General features: G+C 40.0%; 1 protein-coding gene across 6 annotated transcripts in view; it reads left to right on the plus strand.

Moving 5' to 3' along the window:
* Asxl3 (ASXL transcriptional regulator 3) overlaps positions 1-21,942 on the plus strand; it is a 178,300-nt gene that overhangs the window by 79,805 nt on the left and 76,553 nt on the right. For all 6 annotated transcript variants that reach the window (XM_028887710.2, XM_028887712.2, XM_028887714.2 and 3 more), the window contains 3 exons: positions 9,448-9,569; positions 18,830-18,947; positions 19,933-20,052. In XM_028887710.2, coding sequence (XP_028743543.1) covers positions 9,448-9,569; positions 18,830-18,947; positions 19,933-20,052 — 360 coding nt within the window. The remainder of the gene's footprint in view (positions 1-9,447; positions 9,570-18,829; positions 18,948-19,932; positions 20,053-21,942) is intronic.

The following is a 21,942-nucleotide window of genomic DNA, read 5'->3' on the forward strand; positions in this document are numbered from 1 at the left end:
ATAAGTGCATGTAAACACAAACATACACACCCATATGTATACACACACAACAATAACAACATATGTATACACATGTACACATAACAACTTACAATACAATGCAATTTTGTTGTTGTTTAGCATTGTTTTTATTTTATCTTCTCTGTCACTACTCTCAGCCACCCCCACACCTCCTCTCCCCCAGATCTACTTCTCCTCTGTTTTCCTTAAAAAAAGAGCAGCTCCCCCCCACCCCCGCCCCCAGGGATATCAACCAAACTCTTCATGGCTAGTTACAATATGATTAGGTACAAACCATCATATCAAGGTTGGACAAAGTAACCCAGTAGGAGGAAAAGGGTCCCATGAGCAGACAAAAGAGCCAGAAACACTCCCCACTGATTTGTTCTCTGGCTGGCTCAGATAGCTTTCTTGTACACTGTTAGCTTTCTTGTCCACAAGAACACCAAGCTACACAAACATAACATACATGCAGAGGATGTAGGTCAGACCCATACAGGCTCCATGATTGCTGCGTAAGTCTCTGAGCCCCTATGAACCCTGCTTAGTTGGTTCTGTGGGCCATGTTCTTCTGGTGTCCTCAACCTCTATGGCTCCTACATTTCTTCCTCCCCATCTTCCTTGGGGTTCCTGAGCTCCATTCCCAAGTGCTTGGTGGTGGGTCTCTGCATCTGCTCCCATCAGTTGCTGGGTGAATCCTCTCTGATGACAATTTGGCTAGATACTGATCTATGAGTATGGCAGAATATCTTTAGAAATCATTTATTTATTTATTTATTTATTTATTTATTTATTTATTTATTTATTTATTTGCTGGTTGTTTGGTTCTATCCTAGGTCTCTGGGCTATTCAGCCTCTGGTTTCTGGCCATCCAGGCTGTGTTGGGCATGGGCTCCCTCTCATGGCATGGTTCTTAAGTTGAACAAGTCATTGGTTGGCCACTCCTACAAGTTCTGTGCCATCATTACTCCAGCACATCTTGCAGGCAGGACAGGTTGTAGGCTGCACTGGTGTCCCAGGCCACCACTGGAACCCTTGCCTAGTTACAGAAGATGACTGGTTCAGGCTCCATATCCTCCATTACTAGGAGTTCTTGCTAGGGTCACTCATAGATTCCATGGAGTTCCCACTGCACTAGGTTTCCACATTCCCCCACCCCCAATGCCTATGGTATGTTTTACCTCATACAAACAGAATCTGGTTTTCTTTATTTCAATTATTCTGAGAAATTCTTACTGATTTTATGATAGGATGGGAGTTAGGCATCTGTAAGGTGGAACTCCTTAGGTATGCTTTTCTTGTTAAATACATCATTTTAGTTTGATGCTTTCTCATTGTCTAATATATGTTTAAAGGGATACTTTAAAGGGTACTCAGAGATATTAGCATAATTAAATCAGAATGGCTGACTAATCAATACTTGTAAGGGGAGTTTCCTGTAGGTACATCTTCTGTGTGGGAAATGTTCTTAGTTACCTTTGGAGCTTCAGTGTTTCACCCAGGGCAAACCAAAATGTTTATTAACCATTTGTTGACATTCTAGATCAGTTATGGTATACCTGGTTCTGTGATAGGCAACTGCAATTTGCTTATCAGTATTAGCCACAAAATCACTAGAGATTCACAGCATTGTCTTTTATGGCACACATGCGTGTACACACACACAAAGCATACTCATGCATACACAAGGACATATTCGTACACACACATGCACACATGCATGTCCTAATTAGTTTTTTATTGTCAACTTGATGCACCGGGGAAGGACCATCAATTGAAGAATTTGCCTCTTTTGGATTGGCCTTTGAGCGTGTCTGTGGGGCATTTTCTTGATTGCTAATAGATATAGGAGAGCCCAGACCACTGGGGCTATGCCATCCCTAGGCAGATGGTCTTAACCTGTACAGGTAAACTGTCTGAGCCAGCCAGAGAACAAACCAGTAAAGCAGCTTTCCTGAGGGTTGTTGCTTCAGATTCCAGCCTTAAGTTCCTGCCCTGACTTCCCTCAGTGATGGACCTGGAAGTGTAAGATGAAACGTTTTCCTCATTGGGTTACTTTTGGTCATGTTGTTTACCATTGCAATAGAAAAGTAATCTAGTAAAATATAATATTAGCATCTTATTTCATGATTACTTTTGGTTTACTTTTTTCCCCTAAAATAAGGCTCCACAGAGCTAATGAAGCAGATTTTGGAAACATAGTGAGAATTTCATTCTCTCAGCTATATTTTATTCATACACATTATTGTGCTAAATAATGTCAAGAGCCTCAATGGTTAAAATGTTGAGACTCTGTTCTTTAACAGTTTCTTGAGAAAATTGCTATTTCCGTTATTTTATTGCTAGCAGTCCTCTGTTGCTAGTTTGTTTTGGCATATCATACCCTTGGAGTGTTTTTTTTTTAATGCAACAAGGAAACTTCCTTAGGCCCAATTGACTGTACCCACTTTGACACAGGAATAACTTTAGAGAGGACATCTCTCCCTAGGCTGGATCCAAAAAGGATTAAGGAATTACCTTTCTCTGAATGAATTGAAGTCCAGGAAAATTTTAATTGGGGTCAAATGGGTTTCCTGTTATTTTTTATGTCAGTTTTTATACTTTTTGGCATGCATTTTAGTTGCTGCATTGATCCAGAATATCTACTTACACAATTTCAAATGTAAGTACTATGCACAAAACACACTGTAATCCAAGTTGAGACCTTTGGACAATTTCCCATGTGGGCTTTACTCTGGAATCACTCGCTTATTGATCTTTCAAGACAAAGTATAGTTATCACGATTATGTTTCTATTGGCATAGTTTTCTTTGGAATTAATTGCTCTACACCATTGTTCTTTAAAAAAAGAATAGTTTTTAAACAGTGTGGTTTTATAATGTGTACATATACATGTAATCAACTGTAAGTGGGAATAACATCTAAAAATCCAGGCAGAAGGTCGAGAGAAGACAACATTAAGTGATAAAGAAAGGCAGGGTGGGCAAAGGGGGCATTGAACATGGAAGAGGAAAAGTGTCTATCTGTGGGGAGCTATGAGTGGAAGGTGGGTGCAGGGGGTAGGGGGAGCTGGGGAAAGAAACCATAGAAGCACACCTTAATAAACATTGTCACAATGGCATCTAACATACAATATGATGACTTAAAGGTAAACGTTAAACCTCGTGGTCCCACAGTTGAATCATGAGCATTTTTGTATGTTTATTGACTCTTTGTTCTTCAGTTTTTGAGAATGGTCTACAGTTCCAATTAGAGATTATCATACCAAGGAACTTAAATCTATTCAGAGAAACAAATATCACATATTTTCTCTCAATTTTCAGTCCTACTATACATACATACACACATATACACATACATATGTACATGTATTTAACTATGAAATTAAAATAGAAACTGTTTTGGAGAACAGAGGGAACTAATAGGAAGGACTAAAAAGGACTAAAGGCAGGAGAGAAAAGGGAGGGTGAGGGATTGAGGGGGATCTGTTCAACATATAATGCACATGTATGAAGCCTGTTTACCCCATTTCTTTCTGCATTTCATTTTGTTCTGGACATGAAGAACGTATTTAGTAAAAGTTGTATGTGTGAACTAGTGATTAATAAATAGACAGTAAAACCCAGCCCACTTTTAGAGAATTACTGTGCCCCAATGGTGGCCACAGTGTTGTCCCAGTTCTCTGATATGGTGTCTATTCATTGTGATGTTTTTCTGCCGACAGTATATATATATATATATATATATATATATGTGGCATTTTTGTAGGAACCTATTGGAATTTGAGAGCATCGTCTGTGATTGTTTTAGGAAACTAATAGGGAGAATTAGAAGAAAATTGATAGAAATGAAACGAGTTGAAGTCCACACCCTTTCCTGAAGGAGGCACTTCAAGTAGAGGTCTCTCAAATCGCTGTTGCTTATGGGGGTGACTTAGTGGGATGCACAGTGGTGAACAGAATGAAAAGCCTGTATGGAAGTGACTGAATACGGTCCCGGCCCTGGCATGCACTGTTGTTCGTGCCCACACTGCTTCTGCCATTTTTTATGTAGCTTAATGACTTTTAGTTTTGACTTTGAAATTTTGTTTTTATTTCCTTGCACAAAACCCATAAAATTGTGGCTTTCCTCTTAAAGCAAGGCAACAAGTAAGGGTGGTACAGAAAAATACATTTATGCGTAGCACTGGTCCCTGCAACTGCTAACTCATTTGTGAGGAATGTTCTTTAAGTTGGCTTTCCTATTTGTCTTAATTGACTTTAGAAATATATATATATATGTATATATATAGATAGATAGATAGATAGATAGATAGATAGATATAGATTAATTTTTCAAAAGGTTGCTTTTCCCCCAATTTTAAGAACGTTTATAAATGCTTTTCTATAATTAAAATATAATTTCTAGCTGTGTTTTTCTCCTCTTCCTTCATCTCTTGATATAAGCAATAATTAAAAGTTAACTGCAATGATAGATACTTTAAATGAATTTAATGAAAGTCAGATTCAAACTTCAAAGGTAATGAACATGGAATAGCTTGTCTTTGCACATAAGTAAGTCCTGAGTTGCTGAGCCCTTGGGTGCTGTGGCAAGAGTACATTCCATCACTGCAGAGACAGTCGGGACTGTATCCCCTGACTTCTTCCAAGGATGTGTGGTAGGAAGAAGCACGGCTTCTGCAGAGGCAGTTAGGGGAGCTTTTGGAGAGGCTGTTCGAGTTTGATCTTCTGAGATCAGTTCACAAGGCTGAGTGACGGGGGAAGACTCCTTGGGAAGGATACAGTGAGAGTAAGTGCCACAAACAGCAGGGGCGTGTGCTCCAGAATCATTAAATGCCCTCCTTGGCTACCTTAGATGTGGTGGAGGTTGTAGAAGCCAGCGCAACGTGAGACCGGAAATACAGGCAGATCGATAGAGTCTACTTTCTGATTCCTCCCTCATTTGTGTCTTGAGTTGAAGATCAAAGCTGGATTTGTGGGGCAGTTGTTCTTCTGTTAGTGAGCTAACGGTGGATTAGAAGGGGATCTTCATGGGACCACTCAACTTTAAACATATGCAGGTTGTATGGCATCAACTATTGCAATAGCATGTTCAAGGTCAATGGAATGAAAAAGAGGCCAGAGGATAACTTGGAGACACCTAGAAAAAGAGACCACAGTTGTCTGCGACACTCCCACCTTGTCTCTGGTTGTTAAGAAGACTTCATGGCTGCCTATAACCTTTGCCTTCAGTCCTTTTGAATAAGGAGTGGGTAGCTTGTGTGTAAAGTGATAGCCGAGAGGCAAGTTTGAAACTAGAAGATTAAACTGTGCTTTCAGTTTGCCTTATTTGGGGAGACAAAATGTAGTATGCAAAGGTATCTCTGTACCTTTTAAGAAATACTGAACACCAACTTGGCCAGTGAAAATGCACATCCTTGTTTTTGTTTCCTCATTCTCAGTGTATTCGTTTATGGTATCTGTGAGAAGGGCAGGTTATCTTTTTTTAAAATTCCATGCTTCTCTGACATACAAAGACCTGTCATTAATTCTGTGATCACACTAACATAGTTTAAAAGAAAGGAAAAACCCCAGCTCCCATTCTGTCTTAAATGCCAAGAAGATATCAGGTTCTAAGCCTCATGTCAAGGTTTGATATTTATTGGATAAATCATCTGTCCCCGTTGTCCGATTTCCTGGCTCCTGTTGTAACTTCACTTACAGGGAATTTCCTTTGATCTCTCCTCTGACATCAACTTATCTTCAGTTTGCCTTTCACAATCCAAGCTCCACCTCTTGGATGAATACTCAGACCTCCAGTTATTTATCACATCTATTCCTATGACAGCTGCAAAATAAGTATAAAAGGGTGAAAGAAAGCCTTGTGTTCTGTCAGAATATGAATCTGCATAATCCATTTCCTCAGTGGATGGGTATTTCCCATTCTACTACCCTCCTCTCATATGTTTGGCAAAAGAACGAATGAATTAACTCAGATGTTCATAGTAATCTTTAGGTTTACATTTGTCCATGCTTAAAACTAAATATGTCCATTATAAGCCACCGATTGGGGTCTAGGGATGAACACGTCCATACCCAATGCCAAGGCATAATCATTCATAGATTTTATTGTTGAGTGCACTTCCTTTCCCCTTAATAGTGTATTTTTTTTTAATCAGAAGCAGATATTTAGAGAAAACCATTTTGACCCAGAGAATCATGTCAAGATCAATTGGAGGTGTGAAGGGGACAGTAGCTGAAACGTGGTGTTATTGGTGGTACTGCATTGAATTTTGAAGGAAGGGCAAAGAGAAGGCTAATAATTCGGGGTCAGGGAAGGCCTAGCTTGAAAATGCACTTTATGGTTTTCCTCGGGGCCTGATCTCTCCACCCCCAAGTCCTTCATTTTGAGCTCTGAATTGAACATACTCTTGATACATGGCTGTGAATAACTACAAATAAACACAGGACAATAACAGAGCTAAAACATACATGTTGACACTAAAGTAGATTTCCTAATAAAGAGGGTGTCCTAGGTCAGAGGGCAAGAGGCAGCATGGTGAGAGCCGCAGCTGTTCTCTTCCGGAAGAACACACAGGTGCACCCTGCTCTCACAGCAGATGGATAATGAAAAGGGCACAAAGGTGTGGGAGCGCTCAGTCAGAAACTGTTGTTGTTTGATCCCGCTGCATGGAAGTTTACATTTGGAAGATTGATGATTCTGAGCCAGCGAGATGGCTCAGCCACTAAAGACACCTATTAACAAGTCTGAGGACCTGGGTTAGATCTCTGGAACACACATGGTAGGAGAGAATTGACTCCTGCAAGTTGTCCTGTGACCTCCACACAAGGCCTGTGACATGCCTTCACTCAAACACATATAAACAAAGTAAAACAATAAAACTTTTAAAGTTTTTATTTAAAAAAGATGTACCATTAAAAGTGTTTCATAAATAAATTGATAGTAAATTTGAATTTACATCTTCAATGAGCTAAAGCAATTTCATATCTTCTGTGAGTTTCTCATTACCTGCGGACTTCATTTGGTTCTCCATTAACCTGGTCACTAAATTTTCAGTTTCCTGAGTAGAGGCGCCACCAAGAATGTAGAAGTCATAAAGCATATTTGCTAATGTCTACTTTACTTTTAGCTAGACTTTTATTATGTCCATTGCTGTTAGTTGGTCCAACTAGGATGATATATCCTGTCTGCCACCTTTCTGTCACCTCCTTGCCTGGTCACACATTATAGAGACTTCAGAATATTAAAAACAGAATCTGTATAATTGGTGGACAGATAGGTCTGTCTTTGGAGTGTGATCTGGTGGGTATTTATTGGTAAAGAATCTTTGTTGAAGTGTCAGCAACCAGACCAGTGCAGTAGTCATTTCAAGGAAAGAAGCCTGGTCCTCTGGTCCCCAGTGTTTACTCGAGACATGTTATAAAGGGGGTCTATACTAGAACATCTAGACTGTCTTTGTGAAAATTGTCTACTGTATCAAGCATAAAAAAAAGCCATCTGATCTTTAATTCAAAGACTTCTGTCTCTATATGTATATCCAGATCTTTTTTTAAAAGATTTTATTTTTATTTATCTGCATGTGTGTGTATCTCTCTCTCTCTCTCTCTCTCTCTCTCTCTCTCTGTGTGTGTGTGTGTGTGTGTGTGTGTGTGTGTGTTGATGAACATGTGTGAACACTTGCCTGCAGAGTTCAGAAAGGGCCATCATACCCTATGGAATTGGAATTATAGGCAGTTGTTTTCCAACCCACACAGGTGCTTGCAACCAAGCCTGGGTGCTTTAGAAGAGCAAAAAGCCATTAGTGAGCCATCTTTCCAGAAGCAGATGCCAAAATGTGTTTAGTATAGTACTTCCTGGTTCTGTTACCCTACCACTGGATAACCTAATCCTCTAATCTCTATTCACTTTCCACTTAGTACATCCAACATCATGCAGCTAAATTCTAATTCTTAAAATGTGGAATTTTTACCATCAGATCTTCATTTTGAGGGACAGTACTTTTGGTAGAAAACAGTCAGCTGCGGGACTGGGCTAGCCTGGGATCCCAAGTATGATCTCATTGTCTGTAACAGTATGTGACTTTCTGAGCCTTTCTGAGCTCTAGTTTTCTCTCTGCCCTTTATGGAAATGACTTATTTTTCTTGTAACAAATAAACTCTAAGAACTAACTGAGATCCCATATGTAAAGTTTCTTGAAAAATAATTAGCAGTAATTAACATTTTTTGCTAAATATGTTCATTTTGGCTTTCTAATTACCTTCTGTATTAAAACAAAACTCAATTAACTCTGATTTCAACAAAACTTTTTAATTAATTACATGTTCATTTCTAGGTGGGATATGCCAGTCTTTCAAAAGCAAATCTTACGTAAAGAGTGTATCCATTTTGGACTAAAACAGCTATCTTTTCTTTTTTTGAGGGCATGTGCTGGTTATTGATAACTAAATAGTCTTTTTTCTATAGTTTTCTTTAAAATTCTGTTCAGAACCTCCTCCCCCAAGTTGTCATCACTTGGAAAATAGTCCTGACTTCTCTTTACCCAGTGCCCTTAAAAAGTCTTGTTTTGAGCTTTGACAATATGTTCTCGGGTTATTTTCTTCCATGAAACTTCCTCTTGCCTCCTGCCTTTGACATATGCCTCCATTCTGCCACTTACTCTGCACTGCCTCACTCTGCTTCTGTGAATCTCTCCCCTTCCCCTAGTGCATGGAGAGCAGGGTCTTTCCCTGTGCTCCTGCCCAGAGCCTCCCCACTGAAGGACGGCCGAGGAAGAGCTTCGCAGCAAACGGTTCACAGAGCAGTAGACTCTGTATGCTCTGCGGTCACCCTTCAGGACAGCACTTGTCAATAGCAGTATGGAGAAAATTTCCTGTGTGGGGTAGGCTAAAGGAAAGCCCAAACCTGACAAAAAAAATTTGCAGAACTCATTGTTATATGTAGAGGGTAAACTGAATTGATAGCAAGCATCATGGATCTTATCCCATAGGAAGAAAAACACAGTCTGGGACTCCATGGATTCTCCAGGGACTGGCTAGTGGGAAGACGAATCAGAGTTTTAATCTGTGGACCTGAGTTTGTTTAAAACAGTTTCACTCACTGAGATGGTTCCAATGTAGGATCTACATATGCAGATAGACATAGTGTCCATTGACCCCTGCATTGTAAGGCAGGTACATGACTGTTTGTATGTCGTATGCTTGCTCTAAGGCAGACACAATCTCCTGTGGGAATGAAAGCCCAGCCCCCTAGATCAGTTAAGTGGAACTGTGGCCGCAGTTACTAAATGATCCCTCCTCTTTGGATCCAGATATGTCTCCTTGTACTGTGCTATTTTGCTGTATTTTAAGTATCCATTTTCAGCTAGAGAAAGCTCCAAGTGAGTTAATTACAGTGGGTGTAAAAAAAGGAATTCAAATTAGTAATATCATTATCTCTCTCTGCTTCTAGTGTGTACGAAGCAGGTAACGGATGAAGTACCTTCCACTCGAGACTGCAGCCTTACGAACACAGCAGTGCAAAGCAAACTGGTGTCTTCCTTCCAGCAGCACACCAAAAAGGCTCTGAAACAGGTAAGAGACTGCCTTGTGCACTCAGCCCTCCAGTTCCACCTACGCAAGGTTACGGGGGTGGTGCGCCCGGACCAAACAAGGTAACCAGGATCCTGAAATCAAACAGTAACAAATCAAACTCTGGATTTGGCTGTTTCTGTAATATTTAGTATAATAATTTTACTATATATTGAATATTAGGTGTTGATTGGACTAAGAACTCTGATGTAAAACAGAATAGGAAATATGCCTGGAGTCATGTAAGAACGTGTGTGTGTGTGTGTGTGTGTGTGTGTGTGTGTGTGTGTGTGTGTGTTACATAGTAAATCCAGTTGGGCTTATAATTGTGTTATATAATTTGGAAATTATATTTCTGTTTATGATCATCCTGTTTATCTAGCATTTGCCGCAGTAATGAGTATTGTTCGATACTGAATGGAACTTCATCTGTGTATCACAGAAGTTAACTGACCTTGTTGGCCTTGACCTGTGTGGCCTCATGCTTTGATGGTGGGGCGGTAGAGGTAATAGCTGTAGTATTGGGTTCTGGGCACTGGCACAACCTGGTTTAAATCACTGTTGTTCTGAGAATCTAGGCAAACCACTTTCCTCTCTGATGCTCTACATCCCATCAAAACTGGGGGCAGGAAGAGTACTTTTTACGTAGGATTGATCTGAGGGATAATCAAGATGATATGTAGGAAGCTGTGATAGAGCATGGTTGCCCCGTGATCCCCACTTGGTGAGTGTCAACTGCTGTCACCATACCACCAGGTCCTGAAACACAGGAGAAAGAAAGCTCCTATGTTTAGATGGGCTGTGGAGTCATGGTTACACTAGATGTGTCAGCTTCATCCTGCAACTCTGCCCGCCCTGTGTTTAATGGAAGTCAGGAACAGGGTTCCAACTCCTGCAACGTATTTGTAACTAGGAAAGGAGAAATGATGTTTTCCACAGCAGCTTGAGCAAAGTTCCCAACAGCCAAGTTGCTCCCTGATACTCTTGTAGCTTCCCCCTCCTTTTCCTTATCTTCCTACCCTCCCACTGTGGTGGTTTTGTTAGTTGAGATCACATCTCCCTGTTAATACCAGGCTGGTCTTCAACTTTCAGCAGTCCTACTACTTCTGCTGGTGGGCTTGCCATAGCAGCTAACATTCACTTGTAGATTTGGGATGCTTCTACCCACCGTCCTGCCTCAAAGGAGGAAGTTCAGGAAGGAAATTGAGCATTTTAATATTGAGTTATGTTACTTTTCTATTCTGTATTAATTACTGAAATGATGGTTCTCCCATCCATATTTAAGGTACTGACAGTGTTTTTCCTGCAGAGGGCTAAGCTTCTTTGGTAACTTGCCATTCATATCATGAATTTTATGAAACGTTTTTTAGATGCTGCAGAGCAAAGCTGCGATTGGCATTGATAACCCTTTTTAATTTGTGAAATAAAGGATAGAGTAGGTAGGCAAGCCCAAGCAGATGCCCACTCAAGCAGCAAATAGGAAATAGGATGTAGGCAATAAAATACTAAACAGCACAAAACAAAGAGTGCAGAATTGGACACTTGTGGCTGTGGCATTTAAGAAACATAAATTGGATCATAAATGAAACGTGTGCATCCAAAGTGTGAGGCCTAGAAGATGTGCAGACTGTGAATCGTGCTGGGCATGAATGGGAAGAGAACATTCAGATCTCTGTGATGGATGTTGGTGTCATTTTTCTCTCACTTTCATTATTTCAGCTTCGTATCACTTGAATTCTAAACAATTATTAATGTTGTACAACTTTGACTTAGCAGTGTTGTTGGTGATTCTTGATTTCTCCCTTTTTCTTTTCTTTCTTTTCTTTTGTAGTAGATCATGTGCTCATGAGAAGCACAAGTTGCTTACAGTTTAAAGTTTGTCTTTAGAAGCGTGTCCTGTGAGCTTCTCAGTTATGGGAAAGAGTTGTTTATTCCTTTCTTAGAACTTCTATCTTAGAATCAAGTAGCAAATTAGCAGCCAAGTAGATGTGGCTCAATATAGGTCGGATATGCTAATGTTCCATTAATCACTAATTCGTATTGTAAATGACATTCAAAAGAAAAGCTTCCTGGGCAGAATTTTACTGAGATCCCTGTAATTGCTGAATGCCAAAATGCTTAATGTAACCCCAGACAATATGCATCTGTCATTTGCTTTGGACAGTTGAAAGATTATAACCAGATAGAATTTTTATCTATATCTACCATATAAACATGTACATATATGTCTGCACATGTTTTCATGTATGTGAATATATGTCCCATGTATTTGTAAACAATCACAAATCATAATCATAGTATGTAAGACAGCTAAATCACTTTGGTGATTATTACATGAACTGATATTTACATTATTACCCTGTGAAGTATGCAAGCACGCATGTGCCTTTTTTTATTTTTTTATTGCTGTTTGAGAGAGGGTCTTATATAGCCCAAGCTAGCCTTGAACTTAGCATGTAGCTAAGGATGGCCTTGAAATCCCCATTCTCCTGCTCCCACATCCTATGTGTATCACCATCCCCAGCCATAAGCCTATTTTTCAAATAAACCCAGGTCCAGTGAATTAACCTAAGTTGTTCAAGACCATGAAGCTGGTAACTCTCAGAGACAACACTTGAATCTAAAATTGCAGTTTCAGATTCTATCCTCATCATCAATACCTCCTATCAGCATATGGTATGTTATTGAGCATATACGTTTTTGAAACTATTTATGGAAATATACACACTTAAGTTTTTGTATGACATTAGGAGCGTAACACAGGGGGGTCACTAGGAATACCACTTCCAAAAACAGACTGCTTGTGTTCAGTACCTACACGTAATGATGGCCCACTCTCAGTTACATTAGCCACTAAAAATTCATGAAAAATACATTCTCATTCTCGCCCTCCTATGGTTAAACATCTCTGAAGCTGCAGTTGGTTTTTTTTCCCAGCTTTATGAGAAACCCAGGTGCCAGGGGACTTTCTCCATCAGCACACATATGCACCAAAGAACAGGCTGAATCCTCAGAGGACCCCAGCTTCATTATAATGCCATTTACATTATGATTTAGGTCTTCTTGTAGGCTTTCAAAAGGATAATGGGATGAAATGCCCTAAAATAGAGAATCTGATCTACCATAACTGGGGAGAGAAGATCACCTTATCCTCATGAATGTCAACCCACTTCATAAATATTTATACAAATTTAAAAAAAAAAAAAAAGTCCCACACTACAGAACCCAATATGCTTCTAGTGTCCTTTGAGGTCAGCATGCTCCCATATCTCTCTGGGTTTATGAGTGCACTTTTACTTTGCTTTGCTTAATAAACTTGTTCTTAAAGTGTGTGTGTGTGCTCTGACTCAATTGAGCTGCAATAGAAAGAAGGAGGTGAAAACAAATTCCTAAGAACGCAGGAGCTTTCACATCACAAATAAGTAAAAACAATGACTAAAACAGGAAAACAAAACTCTTGCAAGCAAAGCCAGACACAGCATCACAGGTCTAAGCTGCTCACTTATTGACATAGAATGACACTATAACAAGCAAGTTCTTTGACCTCAAAGCTGCTGGCCACAATGTCCTTGTAGGCTGGAAATGTATAGAAACTTAGTACCTTGGCTATTGGATAGAATATTGTTATTGCTCCAAAATACCTGTATTCCTTTTACCTTCAAACCATCGTGGGGACTTTACTGTGTGATGGTGGTGGTGGTGGTGGTTTCCTGTCACCAGTCACAACGCTTGCTGCTGGTGCTGGACACAGACAGCTGTTCCCCATGTGTGCACTTCTGGTTATTTTAGTGTTAGCAGTCATTGACGCTGATATTTTCAGATTCTCAATAAGGGGCTAACTGCGTTCTGCACATTCTTAAGTTACATTGTTGGTGTTGTTTCTCTATTAAAATGCAGTGAACACTTTTTGTTTAAAGTGCAAAGTCAACACAACAGCTTCTTGTACTGAGCTTTAGTTTATTTATTCCCATTAGAGTAGACACGAGGATGACTTTCCTTCTTTCTTTATTTTCTTTTAGAGCATTATCTGGAAAGCTTTCTGTCTAAAATGAAATGTTTATCTAAAAGTTTTTTCCTGTCGTTTTATAAGAAAACATCACACTGTATATTTCTGTAGAGAAAGCATATTCAGCTGGCAGTTTCCTTTCCCTCTCACAGAAAGACACTGCTAACCAGAAGTGTGGAGTTATAGTTACTTTGTTCAGAGACATTTTTATTTAATTTAATTTGATATTTATGCATATGAATGTTTTGCCTACGTGCATGTGTGTGCACCAGTTGTATGCCTGGCACGCACCCCTGGAGTCCAGAAGAAGGCATCACATACCCGTAATGATGGCTGTGAGCCACCATGTGCACCCCGGGAATTGAACTGGGGACTCCGGAAAAAGTTGCATCTCTTCAGCCAGAGAACTCACCTCTTGAGCCAAAAGCATGAAGTAAAGAAAGTCGCCTCACACTGTGAGGCCTGCAGTGACACACTTTCTCGAGCAAGGCTGTACCACCTAAGCCTCCCCAAAAGTGTCACCAGATGTTGACCAAGTGTTCAAATGCCACTAGGGTCAGTTGGCATTCAAGCCACTGCACCTCCTGTCATTGGCATTGATAACCAACTGTAGAACTTTGTGCTTATGGCCAGCCAGAGGGGACAGTTATTCATTTCAGAGTGTTCTAGACCTCCCATCTGCTTATTTATTTAGATTCTAGGTTTGCTTCCTTCTGGCTTTAAAAGGATTGGATGTAGAGTTGTTCAATAAAGCAGTCTGTTGGCATTCCAAAATAGAGAGTAGCCTGACAAGTAGAGGTACCTCAGTGGTACTGTACCCCTAAAATGAATGTAGACTAAAGCAGTAAGACCAAGTAGCTAATGCTGAAGTTAGGACCTTAGTGTAGATGAACCCCTAGGACCACCACTGGCCTAGTGGAGAATAAAACAGTGTTTCCATGATGTCACAATGGAAAAGCATTTTCCTTCTTTCAGGGCACCCTTGTATGCACACACCGCCATAGGTATCAAAACAAGTTTTCCTGATCTCTTTTCCTTAACTTATCACATAGATGTATTTTTAAAGTTAAGGAAAATTCATTCTAAGGAAAATAAATTCTATAATATCTTTATGCTAAGACTCTTTGTATTTATTTTATATAATGTATATTCGTTATATATACATATATATATAAACCAAAATTCCAAGGGACATGTACTATGAAAAAGACACTCCTGATTTGAAAGAGAACCACCAAAAACCCAGAGGCTTCAGTGGAAGGAGTCTGGCTGTGTTCATCATCCCCTGGTATACAGATAAGTTCATGGTGGTACTTAGCAGATAGCACATTTTGCTGACCTCAGGTTGCCTGTGGTCTGGAGTTACCTTATTTTAACACATTATTTATAAACAGAAAAATGGACCTAAAAAATTAGATTTGAGTCAGACATGGTTAGCAGGAGGGTTGCAGGTCCAAGCCCAGACTGGGAAATGTGGTCACACTTTGTATCAAAATATAATTTACAGAAGGCTGAAATGTGGCTCAATGTTGGAGTGCTTGCATAGATTGTGCAAGGCCCTGGTTTTAATCTCTGTACTTACAGAAATCAGCTTACAAGGATTAGATTTGGTGAAGCAGCTTCTGGCCTCCCTGGGGGTGTAGGCCTTTGCTTACTTCAGTCTCTTCCTCTGCTCTCCTCTTCCCTCTCCATACCACCCATGCTCAGCCTCTTCCTCTGCCCCCTCCATACCACCCATGCTCAGCCTCTTCCTCTGCCCTCTCCATACCACCCATGCTCAGCCTCTTCCTCTGCTCTCCTCTTCCCTCTCCATACTTCCAGTGCTCTTCAGAGAACTGTGAAGAATTGACATGCGGGAAGTTGGAGTTGCTGGCTTGAGCATAACTGAAGACAGTTATATACTGCCTCTTTACCAAAGAACAGTCTGTTTTTCCATGAAGGAAAGGCACACTGTGCCACCAGGTGTCCAAGTTCCTAGTAGGCAGGAAGCATGTCGAAATACCCTTACTTAGAGACATCTGGGCTATCTGATGACTCTCACTGTAAACAGCATTGTATTGTCTTTTGTTAATGTTATGTTGTACCCAGTGTCCATCATCATATGTGTGTAGGGTGTACCCAGTGTCCATCATCATGTTGTGTGTGTAGGGTGCCCAGTGTCCATCATTATGTTGTGTGTGTAGGGTGTACCCAGTGTCCATCATCATGTTGTGTGTGTAGGGTACCCAGTGTCCATCATCATGTTGTGTGTGTAGGGTGCCCAGTGTCCATCATCATGTTGTGTGTGTAAGGTGTGCCCAGTGTCCATCATTATGTTGTGTGTGTAGGGTGCCCAGTGTCCATCATCATGTTGTGTGTGTAGGGTGTGCCCAGTGTCCATCATTATGTTGTGTGTGTAGGGTGCCCAGTGTCCATCATTATGTTGTGTGTGTAGGGTGTACCCAGTGTCCATCATCATATGTATGTAGGGTGTACCCAGTGTCCATCATTATGTGGTGTGTGTAGGGTGCCCAGTGTCCATCATTATGTGGTGTGTGTAGGGTGCCCAGTGTCCATCATTATGTTGTGTGTGTAGCGTGCCCAGTGTCCATCATTATGTTGTGTGTGTAGGGTGCCCAGTGTCCATCATCAAATACACTCTTCTTCCTCGGAAGAGCTGGACTCCTCTGGACAGCTGCTGATGGAGTCTAAAGAGATGCATTGTAGTTTGTGGCATCAGGACTCTGCTTTAGTCTGATGCCATAGGAAACAGACATGACCCCTTTTTTGTTGTCTGACCTCTGAGTGCTGCTTGGAATTAAATATAGTGTGTGTGTGTGTGTGTGTGTGTGTGTGTGTGTGTGTGTGTGTGTGTGTTTTCAGGGGCATGTGCCTGTATGTATGCATATTAAGGCCAAGAGAGGATGCTTGGTGTCTTCCTCTATCTTCCTCTGTTGTTATCTGTTTTTTCCCCCTTTACAATAGGTCTCTACCACACAACAATGGTGTGTAACTTTGTCTGGCTTTTACATGGGTGTTAAGGATTCAAACTCAGGTCTTTACACTTGCATGACAAATATTCCTAGTCTCTGAACTATCTCTACAGCCCCAATACTTGTTTTGCAAGGGCATAGCAAAGAACCATGTATGCTTCTCATATACTTAAAACAATTTTGTTTATGTAATATGTATGTAGTTTGTATTGCCTACAGTGCTCAGTGGGGCATTTCATTATTTTTTAAAATAGTGTTTTGGAAGGTATTATTCAAATTTACATGTTTATGAAATGTCATTTGGATGGACTCCATGTTAGTATTTCTTTATCCTACCTGATAATAATTCACAGCAGCCATGGTTTTTATTCTTGCATTCCATCTGCCATGGTTTCTATCCAGTTGTTAAATCTTTGGTTGTAGAGGCCTCTCAGCTATAGAAACTGAAGGTGAAAGTTTTTATGTATTCTTATTTTTACCGATCACGAATTGGAAAAGAAGCATGGTATCTTTGACTTTCTGTACAGGTCTAGGCCATTAGTTAGTTAATTTCTTTTATAGTTAATCAACACTTTCCATAATATAATCCCCTGACATCACGTGCTCACACGGAGAGGGTATTTTTAGAAGGCTAATATTTCGCCAGGAGGAATTGAAGTTGGCGATACCTGGACACATAGAGATTCATTGCTATATTTACTGGCTGCCTTTATTCTCCTGTGTAGATTTACACAGTGGGTGAAGAAGGCCTCGGTTGTAATTGGAAGCACTGATTTGCCTAATTCTCTTGTATTGTTAGGTTCATACCTACAGAGTGCTTTGAGTTCTTTTATAAAAGACGAGAAAGGTTTATGCAAGTATATTACACAATTTATGCCCAATTACATACACAGCTTGAAGAAAGAGTAAATTCTTAAATACTTTATGGCACATGTGGCCTCATTAAATATATTATTGACAGCAGGCTAAGATGAGATGGATGGATGGAGTCTTTGTTTCTCAGGTTCCTCAACAGTGCCTGGGACTTCACAAAAACTCTCTAAATATAAGAATCCCAGGGTGTTATCTCTAGTAAATATATCATTTATAATAAATTCTCCAACTCTTCCATCTGTCATGTGGCTTTAAATCTCATCTGACTTTGCCTCCAAATATTGTTTAATTTTTCATTTCTGTAACTATGTGATTGCTAAATCTTATGGTCAACGAGTGAAACATACAGCTCATACCCTGTATAAATAAGAGCACATTATTTTTGACAGTCAAGAAATACACAGCCAAGGCAGTATTTCAGAAGACTGTGACAACTGTTGGTCAGAGCACATTAATCATAACTGAGACATGGTAAAATTAGTAGAAATTGCACAGAAACCAGGAACAAAAAGATTTGAGACCAGTCTGTGGCCAGCCTTTTAACCTTTTGAGGAATTTCAGCATTCCTATGGCTTTAGCTTTTAATGGCTTTTCCTGTTTCGTGTGCTTAAAACCCTTTTTATTACAGGTAATTTTCTGCATAAAGCGATTCGCTAGATAAAACTGTATTTCAAAACTTTCAAATGCCTTTTATTATATTATCATCACTATGGCGGACTCATTTATGAAACACAAAGCATTCCCATTTTGAAGAGATTTATTCTTCTATCTATTTTTTCTTGGATTTGCCCAAACCCTGTCATGTTCGTGTTCTGAAGGTTAATGCCAAAGTCAAGCAGACAGAAGCCAAGGGCTGCAAGCTTTCCAAGATTAGGACTGATTCCCTTCACAGAAATAAATGATTCCTGCCATGTTCGGTGATTTTGTGCAGCGCTCCCCACGGCTGAGTGAATGCATCAATACAGTAGTTCTTACATGCCGTACATACTGATGACACCCGGTGTTAACTGATTGACTGAGCAGCGCACAGGAGACAGAGCACCTGCGAGAGAAGTGCAGACACATATATTTTTATCCTGGTTTTGAAACATTTATTTTACATTTATTTTACTTGGGAGCCCTAGTATCAAGTTCCACCGGCTTTCAAGCGACACTGCTAAGGTAGAATAAGCCGTTCCGTGGTGTTTTGTTATCAGAATTAGACCGAAAATGGCCTCAGGCTTAAACCCCTTTGCCAAAGCTCAATTTTATGCTTTTGAGGGAAAATGGACAAAGGTGATTACCAAGAATCCTGACAAGTCAGGGGCTCTGTGGGATTGGAGATAGTCATGAGCAAGTGGATCATGTAATTCAATAACCAGAAATCACTGTGGATACGTTTTTATGTTATATTTTATTATCGTGTTTTATAGGCTTTGAGGCAGCAGCAGAAAAGAAGAAATGGAGTCTCAATGATGGTGAACAAGACTGTTCCTCGTGTTGTTTTGACACCATTAAAGGTGTCTGATGAGCAGTCGGATTCGCCTTCAGGTAAAGAGCTAAAATATTGTATGCTTGACCAGTTCCTTCCCGGAGGAGACTTCCTAACAGAGAGGGATGGCTTGATTTTTTTTTTAAATTGAAAAGATACTTTCATGTGAGGTTCAGTTTTATACGTATGTCCATATATCTATAATGTGCATCTGTATTATAGATATGTTCCTATCTTGGACTCTCTCAGTAATTTAAAACTGTAGAGTATTTCCCAATTGTTGTGTTTTAAAGGCACTGGCCTCTTCATCGAGTGACTTAATTTGCTAATGTCAGTAGGTGTGAGAGATGGATCCTGATGCTGGTGGGTTTGCTGTCCTTGCATTAGTTTTCTCTTGAATGTTGAACTTGAGTTCTGGACCACACGCTGGCATGCAACACCACGGAAAGTAGTTTTTCTCTCGAGTGTGAATTTGATTTTCAGCGAAGCCTAGAATCCTTTGAGTGTCTGTGTTCTCGCGACATCCTTGTCACCTCGGTGAAGCCCTGACCTGCTCTTCTAATTTGCCTCCTGTCACTTTATCAGCTGTGAACTGTTGAATTCATTATGGACCTAGTGTTTGCATTTTCTGTACCTGCTTCAGTAAATGCTGGTGATTAAGGTCTGCTTCTTCCTTTTCTTCCATTTCCTTCTTCCTTCATCCTTCTCTCTGTCTGATATCGTCTCTAAATGGCATGGTAGTGTTGGAGCTTATTCATGTGTTTTTACAAAAATCCAACTCTTTCATTTAAAAGCTGTTTGATCAGTGAATGCATGTCAGACTCTGCTATTAGGCCATCTGCTCTTGCTTTTTGTCCAGGTTGATTGATTTATTGGCCTTTTCTCTTTATATCCAATAGGGGAATCAGATTGTGGCTAAGGTAGTATATTAACTCAGGAAAAGAAAAAGGAGATTATATCTGTGGTTCTTAAAACAATTTTAGATGTTTCTTGTCAAGGACAGGGAGAGAAAGATAATGGCATAATAACTATTTCCTTTTTTAGGATCCGAGTCTAAAAATGGGGAAGCAGACAGTTCAGATAAAGAAATGAAACATGGGCAAAAATCTCCCACTGGAAAACAAACAAGTCAGCACTTAAAACGCTTAAAAAAGTCTGGTTTAGGTGAGTACCAGTTCATATTTCAGAGATGTATGTCTTTAAAAAAAAAAAACGGATTTTTTTTTAGTGGTTAAACAAGAAAACTGAAAATACCCTTCGTTCATCTAAACAAAAAAAAAATTGCTAAATTGGGAAGCATTGTAGTTTCAGTTGAGTCTCAAGCTTGAAACAAAATATAATGTTATTGGATAAAGCAGAGGGTAAAGATAGCAAAATTAATGTGAAATATGTTTTCAAGTAATTACCTGTGTAACCAGGATTCTCTCTAGCATGCAGTATTGTATCGTGGCCTTCCTTTATTAGGATATTCTAGACTCTGGGAAAATGAGGCTCTTTGGAAGGATGTATTTAGTTGGAGAATGTGTTGTCATGGGGTCTGCTGCAGTAGGGTTGCCCTGCCTTGGTTTTTGTTTGAGATGCTTGAAATATTCAGTAGCATCTGTCCACAAAACAGAAACAGTATACAATTCCTGAGAGGTGTGGGGGACATTGTCCAATGATCTTGCTATTAACAGTGGATTTTGTTCTGGATGCTTGCTTTTGCTTTAGTAAGGATCTGCAAGGAGTGTACTGAAGTATGAGAATTAAGACAAACATGAGTGTTTCCTGAGCTGACACTTGTAACTAACCCCTACACACCTTGTTGAGGGACCTGGGCCCACTGACTTTACCTTTGAATAGACACAATGATGATATAACCTAGAGCATTAGAATATTTGAGAGCTGAGTGTAGTGCTTAAATATCTCAGTGTGTGATAAAGTGCCTTCCACAAAATGCTAAGGACCTGAGTTCAAATCCCCAGAGGCTACCTCATGGTCTTGCATGTCTGTAACCCTAGCACTAATGGGGAGTTGAGGTAGAGACAGGCATGTCACAAGCTTGCTGGTCACCAGTCTAGCCAATCATTGAGCAGTAGCACGTTCAGTGATAAAGTGAAGAACAATTGAAGAAGCCATTTCTTCTTCATGCACATGCACATACATGCATGCATACCCACATGATGTGTGAGGGTGTGTGTGTGTGTGTGTGTGTGTGTGTGCACGCGCGCGTGCACAATCCATGTAACCCCATGTTGCCACAACTCCCTCATACTCACAGGAATATTTGATAATGGTAGTCAGTAAAAACCATGAACTTACCAACCTGAACTTTTTTTTTTTTACTGTTCCTGCCAACTGCTTCTCAATGTAGTCCTCTTTTTATTTATTTATTTAATTTTTATTTTTGGTAAATTCACCCAGATTGTAACTAGTTGTTGACTGGTTTGATAGTTTTATTTATTGCCTACTGTATGCTAGAAAATTTACTAAATCCTGGGACACACTTTCACTAAAAAGCATTGGGGTAGGACTGGTGGATCCTTAGATAAAAGATTTGTGGGAAAGGAGTAGCAATTTTTAATTTAATTATTTAATATGGCATGGTTATCTATTTTCTAAGGCTTTTATAGTTATTTCCTACAACCCCAAATGTGTCTCTTTGTGTTGGGTAATCACCATACATACACACACACTGATAGGTTTTTCTGGTCTGAGTGTTTAAAGTAATTCCTAAAGTGGGAAATTCTGAATGGCACATACAGAATGACATCTGAGCCATGTGTACACACACGTGTGTATTAGTTCATTCTCTGGACAAACCAAGGCATGATTTAAAGATCAGTGACATTTAATTAACAAGAGTGTGCTATCCATGCAGGGTGGCACACCTCTGTGATCCTAGCACTTGGGAGTTGAAGGCTGGAGCTTTGCCAGGAATTCAAGTCTAAGTGAAAACCTAGCCAGCCATGGCTACATAGCAAAACTGTCTCCCAAAACAAAAATGAAGCTGGGTGGAGTGGTGAATGACTTTGATTCCCATACTCAGGAAGCAAAGGCAAGCAGATCTTTGTG

This window comes from Peromyscus leucopus, chromosome 19, assembly GCF_004664715.2.
Source record: "Peromyscus leucopus breed LL Stock chromosome 19, UCI_PerLeu_2.1, whole genome shotgun sequence".
Classification (NCBI taxonomy): Eukaryota; Metazoa; Chordata; class Mammalia; order Rodentia; family Cricetidae; genus Peromyscus; species Peromyscus leucopus.